This window comes from Leuresthes tenuis, unplaced genomic scaffold, assembly GCF_036924035.1.
Source record: "Leuresthes tenuis unplaced genomic scaffold, fLeuTen1.0.hap1 SCAF_15, whole genome shotgun sequence".
Classification (NCBI taxonomy): Eukaryota; Metazoa; Chordata; class Actinopteri; order Atheriniformes; family Atherinopsidae; genus Leuresthes; species Leuresthes tenuis.
The window spans coordinates 22,574,845-22,582,711 of record NW_027325369.1 but is presented as its reverse complement, the minus strand read 5'-3'; the positions used below and the strand labels follow the sequence as shown (position 1 = coordinate 22,582,711).

At 42.8% G+C, this 7,867-nt stretch overlaps 1 protein-coding gene across 1 annotated transcript; it reads right to left on the bottom strand.

Moving 5' to 3' along the window:
* Positions 1-931: 931 nt before the first annotated feature.
* six4a (SIX homeobox 4a) lies at positions 932-7,571 on the bottom strand. Its single transcript, XM_072365464.1, has 3 exons — positions 6,579-7,571; positions 4,269-4,969; positions 932-2,620 (listed from the first exon to the last, which is right to left on the bottom strand). Exons 1-3 carry the CDS (start codon positions 7,307-7,309, stop codon positions 2,004-2,006), a joined length of 2,049 nt encoding a protein of 682 aa, XP_072221565.1. The 5' UTR covers positions 7,310-7,571; the 3' UTR covers positions 932-2,003.
* Positions 7,572-7,867: the final 296 nt, after the last annotated feature.

Below are 7,867 nucleotides of genomic sequence, written 5' to 3'. Positions count from 1 at the left end.
AGGCTGAGATGAGAAAAGGGGGCCTAATGAACTCCAGGTTGCCGGGCATGTGCAAACAATCACTGCAGGTTTGCACAGAGCTGAAGCAGGCTTGCTGGATTACAGTGTGCCCCCCCTCCTCTCCAATCCTAACAATTTGGCTACATGGGGCTTTTAAATGTCGGCAGGACATGTGCTTTATGTCTGTCATAAACTTACAATCACAGCAGACATATTGTGTCACGGAAATCTTGAAAAAGATAACTTGATAATGTTTCATCTTCTGGAGGCTAAATGTGACAAATAAGTAAAACGGTCTGTTTTACATTTTTATAAATATAAACTTTTATTGCAGTATGGAGATTTAGAAAAATACATTTACATCATTTCAGATAACAAACACAGAATTCAAACTATAGCTTTAAAAAAAAAACGAAAGCAAACAAATATGTTACTTTTTGCTCTTTTTTTTCTTCTTTTTTTGATTTATGACGTTAAAGCCCTACAGATACTTTCACTGAAAGGTCCACTCAAATGTCCAGATCAAGAATAGCGTCACTAGTCCACTGGCATGATGACAAGCGATGCTCATATGAACGTGTAAAATGTGAGTTGGCTGTAAGGCTGAAATGTGCTTATATGGTCATGAATGACAACAAAAACCTCAGCCCCTGTTGTGAAAAGCGTCGGACACACTTGACAAATGGGCTTCATGCTCTCTTTGTAACGGCCAACAAATGTGCCAGCAGAGGTTTCTGCTCAGTGACGCAAGAGCTACAACTGAGTTTACTTTTAATGTTACCTACAAAATGAAAATAAGAGGCACTTGCGTCCAAAATGTCATGATGCCATGCAAAGAGAAATAACTACAGTCTCTATAGAAAATCTTCTTAGTTGCATTTAAATCCTTTTCCTTTGTTCCTGGGAATCCTCAAAAGCATACACACTGTAGTTGTTTGCATCTGGCTTTATAGAAAAATATCATTCATGATCAATGACATTTGGAGAGACACATCAAAATGAAACATAATATAGTACAGTATCATCACATCTAGTTAACATACTATGAGCTGTAGTATTACAAACAACATACGATGAAGGACATGAGACCTTGCAATCATCATTCATGTCTTGGCCTCATGGGTCGGTGATGAGACTTAAAATAGGAGCCATTGCTGCGATATTGTGCATTTGTTGGGGTGTGTCGCACATGACAAACTTTCCAACACAGAGGCTGTTTGAAACATTGTAGTGTCATCACGGTAGTGCAAATGCCAATGCAGACCAATGCCATTGTGTTTTTTTAAGTAGCAGAAAGGCACATTCGTTTTTTCACTCTTTTCTCATATTCAACACCCCTAATTGGTTTTGTATGATATAAAGCACAAAAGCAGCATTTTGCAGTGACTTGAGAGGCATCCAGAGAATTTAAAGTGCTTACTGAAGGACACTTTTACCTAAATCAGCAGCTTTGTGTGATATTCTATGCACATATGTGCAGTCCTTCAGTAAAGCTGTTTAACTGACAACTTTTCATAGAGGCTCTCTCCCTCTTCCCCCTCCAGAATGACCTTTTTGGTTTGACCCAGATGACGCATATAGTTTGGAGGAACATCCTGGTCACATGACTTGAGGCATTCCAGCACCTGTTCCTGCACATCAAATCCAGTCAACAGGAAGTAGCAGGTGTTGTCTATAAAAATGCACATTTAAAACAAGGCTCAAACACATACAGCAACTTCTTCTGTTAGCTTACAACAGTCATAGTGTTTCGTCTCACGAATGGGGCTTTTAAAACATGTCACAGGCTTTTAAAAAATTTCATGACTGTCTGATAAAGCCCACCCATGGAGCTCCTCTCTGACTAGAGTGCATCACAAAAGTCAAATAAACGCAAATAATTTAAAGAAAATGAATGGTTTTTTAAAAAAAAACACACACACACGCACACAAAAGAGTAAAAAGATCCATCATATCACTGCTTGGGTGGACATGAGTGCTTCTGTGAGGGGAGAGGTTTGAGGCTAGAGGTCGGCCATGTCCTCATCCATCTGCACTGTCTGTAGTTTGGCTAGCTCCTTCCCCTCTGCGGCCTCGATCTCCCCACACATTGCTCGCACCATGTCATTCATGGCTCCTGACCCTGAGCCACCCACCTTAGTCTCTGAAAGGTTCATGTAGTCGTTGTTCATGCCGGGGGCCATCAAGTGTGAGGACGGGGCCCCTCGTGGCACCTCGTGGGTCCCGAGGTACTCTGTGGGCTGGAGGTGTTGGTTGTTTGGGTCTGTTTGAGCCATCAGGGGCGTGCTGACAGTGAGGGTTGTGTAGACCTCTGGTTCGGGGCTGGATGAGCTGACGGCGGTGACCTCGGTGGTGGAGGTGGCACTGTGGCTGGAGGAAATCTCCTCTGAGTTAGGGGTGGTGTAGCTGATCTGACCGCTGACATCCAGGTGGAGCCCGTGGTGATATGAGGAGTACATCCCCCCCTCCAGAGGCTCCTTCTTGATGGCTGGCTGACCAGCGTTGCTCATGCTATAGAGAACCGTACTATGGTGGAGAGATGTCATGGTCAGCTTCTCCTGCTGCTGGAATGAGTCATCACTGGAGGAGCTCACTGCTACATTATTCAGAGGCATGTTACCTGTGGACATACAACAATAGATCAAACATATAGAATGTCTACTTCCAGTTTACCTACAGCAGATCTCATTCCCACTGCCGGACCTCCTTTTTGCTATTTACTGTATTATATGTTTCATTTGCAGCAGACCTTGGCCTTAAATTGCTGTTGCATGTCTCACACACTTTGTGCTCTTTAGGCTCAACCCCACAGTGCTCCAGAGAACAAATGCAATAACAACTCACATGCAAAGTACAATTTCCTTTTTTTCCCCCTCTTCTTCTTCCAGGGCTAGATTCTCTGCTTTGTGTCAAATTAAGTTCTGTAATGGCTCATTCCCCTGTTAATGCATTTCATAGCTGCTGATAGTCCAAAACATATTTTCCTACTCCGCTCTGGAGATCAAGAGTGTAATGACGATGAGTGATGGTGACTTCAGGACTTGTTTTTTTTCTTAATATCAGGGGGTTCTAAAAGGACCACTGCTTCTATGAATGTGTGTATGTCTCTTTCTTAATTCTTCGTCTCTTTATAATGTGTAACATCAGCCTCTTGGGCTATGGCCCAAACACAGACCAGTCAATAAAGCTGCTGAGATGGATTGTGGGGGCAGTGTAGACTTGTTGACAAACCACCAGAGACGTGCAACACTGCACTGAGACCTTAAAGAAGGGCAAAGGGCAGCACTTGTTATTTGTTATTGATACAAGGCTACAACATTTATGACGTAAACTCAGATCTTGCTTATAATCAAACTGAGAAATATCTTATTCTTATTCATGGTTTAAAAAAACTGCAATAATGGGACAGCATTTAATGACTGCAAACCGAATTTCTACATCATTGAGTACACTTTTTCGTATATATAAGGATCCTCAGGTTATCCCACATCACTGCTTTACTATAAATATAATCCTCTTTATGTTGTACTTAGTTACAAAACTATATCACCCTTGATAGTCAAAATGTCAATATCATGCTTGGAAAATAAGCCTATAACTTCTATGCCCCTAATTAATTCTCTATGAATAAGAATAAACATAAGATTACTTTTTATGATAGAATTATACATTCAGATAATTCATTAAGTCAAGTTAAATATAAAATATAATCAAATTTGAAAATGTTTTACTTTTAAACCAATTTAAATCCTTCTTGAAAGACATAGCATAGGCTCACGTGTTAAAATAGAATGTTATTGGATTTTGACTTGTAATTATTATCCTGTTTAGTTTTTTCATTATTAAGTTTTGTATGCCCTTAATAGTGTTCGTTATTGTGATTTTGTTGTAACTATTATTTGATCATTTTTGGTGGTAATGTGTTCTTGTAGTGTCAGGATATCATCTCAGGCTGGAAAAAAGAGATATTACTCTCAATTGGCCTCCTTGTTGAAAATAAAGAATAAATAAATGATTAAAAGAGGGAGCAGTAAATGGTTTTTTTTTTAATCTTTATGTATCTTTATTATTTCATTATTATGCAACATCACCCACACTTAAGGATTTAAGTTCAATAATTCATTTAAAAAGAATTTAATATTTGATTGCGTTATTGTTGCCAATACAGATTTACCATACATTCCATACATTGTTTAACTGAAGATGACAACTAAGTTAATAAAGTTAAACAAACAGTTTTTAAGTTGAACATCTTTTCCTGGACCAACCTTGCTGTGTAATTGATGAGGAAGAGGAGGCAGAAGAGAGCTGCAGTGGAGGAAGACCCACATCGCTGTTAAGTAATGAGCTGCCATCACTGTCAGAGACTCCACTTGGTACCTGGACCAGGCTGTAGCCACCCAGCTGCAGAGCACCTGACGGCGAGCTGAACGTCAGCACAGACGAGCCTCCGTTCTGGTTAGCCATGGTGTGAACTCCCTCCAGCTTCACTTCTGCCCCGTTCACACAGCCTGAGTAGGAGGTGTACTGCAAGGTGGACTCATCAGAACTGCCCAGTCCTTTATCCTGTCCTGTCTGCATCTGCATGTCCGCTCCGGAGCCTCCCAGCAGCACCCCCCCAGACGGCCTCAGAGGGTTGAACGCTAAGGGCTGTATGCCCAAATTGAGCCCGTTGAACAGGATGTTTCCAGGTGAGTGAAGGTAAGGCGAGCCACCATTGTGAAACACAGTAGAGGACGGGTTACTGGTTGCTAGACTTCCATTGTAGAGGCCACCACTGCTGGATCCGGGGGACATCTTAATGTCCCCAATCTGCTGGATGACGACCCCACTGTCCAGATGTCCTGTTTGAAGGGGTAGGCTTCCATGTGTTATCACTCCATCTGAAGAATTGGAGAGAGGACGAGGAGACAGCTCCTCCTGGCCTTTACTGGACTCATCCTCTGTGCTGTGGTTGCCATCAGATTCACTGTGGGGGAAAAAAGACAAATGGTTTGTCAAGAAACAAAGCAAAACTGTTTGTGGCTAATTGCTGGAACAACATGGCTTTGAGCCAAAATAGAATGTGATTAGAAAATCATATTCCTAATATATGGATATCAAATATTTCCCACCATATGTGTGGACTATTTTTCTGGGAAAGAATACCCTATACACTCACGAAATGAATGGGCTGTATCATATGCAAACACTGTGCAAAAGAAAGTACAGACTTAAGACTTATATAATAGCTTTCATTTGATTTCCATGAACATCTTGCTTTACGATAAATTACTGTTGTGTTTTTGCACAGCTTTGAAGAGTAGGCTGTTTGTGAAGGCCCCCTCTTACCTCTTGGAGAGCTGCTCTGATAACAACCAATCAACATCAACAACCGTGTGACCATTTGGCACAATAAATTCTCGTGTGACAGAATGCCAGCACTGATGGCCTGGCAGAACAAATGTCTCTAAGTCTGTATCTGTTTCCCATCTGCTTTTATATTCAAATTTAACTCCTTAGTTTTCAGTTTTTAAGAAGGAGCTACATTCAAAAACAATACGAACCTCGCAGCTCTGCTTTGTCTTTACAGCCTCGTTATGAAGATTGATTAAAACAGCTGTACTCCCACCTCCCCCCAACACACGCACACACAAATCTAAACTCCCCAACACCAGGAAAATAGATTAACGAAAAAGCACTGGTTAGAACAAGAAAGCCACAAGTTATAAGCCATATTAAGACACTGTAAATTGTGATTTTAGCGGTTATGAATGGCATCCATAATGGCGTTTGTGTGTGTCAATGCGTGCGTGTGTTTGAGAGACAGGGACAGAGGGGTCACCTCCACCAGGTGTGCGTCATCTTTGTTCACACAGAGGGAAACATGAAAGAAAAGCTTTCACATCTCTGTCTGTTTGTGCGGAGGATTATGAAATGAAGCGCAGGAGCTGATGGAAGCTTTGAGATTCCTTTTTGGTCAGAGAGAAAAAAAAATCATGAAAACGTTTTGTGTGTTAGTCTGTGGACACGCGGTCGCGCTTCTCTGTTCACACACACACACACACACACACACACACACACACACACACACACTACAGATAGATAAGAAAGTACAGAACCTTTTCAAGTCACCTTTTGATTTAGATTTTTTTTTCATCAAAGTTACCCTCCTCTTCCACCTCACAGTCAAATCGCTGGAGTGTGTGAGGCATTATGTTATTTAGTTGCATATGGTTTCCATGGCTCTTAGCTCCGCTTCACTTGAAACCGGATCTGAATGGCAACAGCTTCATATTTCAAAACATTAAAAGCGTGCTCCTAAGACATTTCTTTTTGTTTTTTTGTTTTGTTTCCTAACATTACAGTTAATAATTCACATTGTCAAGTTTTACAAATAAAATCAACGGGCCACTATGAAATAATAATACTGGTAGTCACGGAATTAAGTGTGCCTGGTTTAAACAATAGGCTTTCTTCTATTAAAGGTTTCAAACTAAATTTAGTTTAGCTCGTTTTAATGCGCCTTTTACGCACAGACTGCTCATAAGATTGTTGCGACTGAAAAGGTTTGCAGTGGTTTCCTTTTGTTTCCTCACCTTTTTGATTGTGCTTCCGACGGGTTTCTGTCTCTCTGTCTTCGGTTTTTGAACCAGTTGCTGACCTGGGTCAAGGAGAGTCCTGTTATCTTGGCGAGGTTTCTTTTCTCGGCCGGAGAGGGGTACCTATTCTGATTATACAGATCCTTCAGCGCGTTTCGCGACCTCTCCTTGAAACAATAAACAGTCTCCTCGCCGTCCCAGATAGTCCTGGGGAGAGGGTATTTTCTCCGGATCCGATACTTGTCCACGGCGCCCAGGGGTCTTCCCCGCGCCTTCTCCGCCTCAGTGTACCGGGCCTTGTACCACAAATCTTGCAGAAAGGTGTGGTTGGACGGGCTAAAACTGTGGTTCTCCAGAATACTATACAACTCCTGATACCGCGCCTGGTGGAAAGCAACGAGGGCTTGGGCTTTTAAGATGCTTTCATTGCCGCGTAGCAGGTCGCTCTGTGGCAGGGACCACAGGAACCTGGCCAGCCGGTCCACATTGCCTCCCTGCTGCAGTGCTTCGCAGACGCACGCCACTTGCTCCGGAGAGAAAGCCAGAGAGGAAGCGGCGCTCACCAACAGCTCCGTGCGCACCGCGTCAGTGTTGGGAGTCGTGCGCTCCATGGACAACTCCGCCGCGTCCAGCGCCACAAGCTTGATGCACTCCCGGGTATCCACCTCCTTCACATTTTCCCTCTTGATGTCATTTGCTGTTGTGACCTCTCCGGCAGAAGAAGACATTTTTTTTTGTTCAAGCCTTCCCTGGCAGAGTCACTCCTCCCAGCTCGATCAGGTTACCTCCTCGCCATGCGAACGCGATCGGATATCTGACAGCAGCTGTAAGTAGATATCTCTCTCCCCTTTTCCTTCCAACGTGACTTTTACTCTGCGGGGACTGGAGCTGGAGGGAGACACGCTGGGGTCTATCTGCAAGAGAGCGACGCTATTGGCCGCCGAGGGCCCCTTAAGGGAGGAGCGAGCGGGATTCATACGCGAATGTTTGGTTTCCAGCTGTCAGTCATGTAACTTCCAGTAGGCTTTATTCCCGTGGCTCACCTGTGCAAGGTGGGTGCTTTTTGGATCGTGGGAACAGGAAATCCTTGTTGTCTTGTATTGTCAGGAGTTCCATTGCATTTAGGTATGCACAAAAGTGTTTTTATTCCCACATCGAGGCAGAGAAAAACAAGTGGAAAATAATCACGGGAGTATTTTTACTCACCATTTCTATTTGATATTGTAATAATAAAGTCTTACAAAACGTTAAGTGATATTCTGACTCACTCTACTGAATAATAGCCC

Bases quoted from the DNA above. Each gene is read 5' to 3' on its own strand.
- six4a (XM_072365464.1), bottom strand. From the start codon at position 7,309: ATGTCTTCTTCTGCCGGAGAGGTCACAACAGCAAATGACATCAAGAGG. The intron at 4,970-6,578 runs GTGAGGAAACAA...TTTCCCCCACAG, and splicing joins TCGGAAGCACAATCAAAAAG to TGAATCTGATGGCAACCACA. The intron at 2,621-4,268 runs GTTGGTCCAGGA...GTATGTCCACAG, and splicing joins CTCATCAATTACACAGCAAG to GTAACATGCCTCTGAATAAT.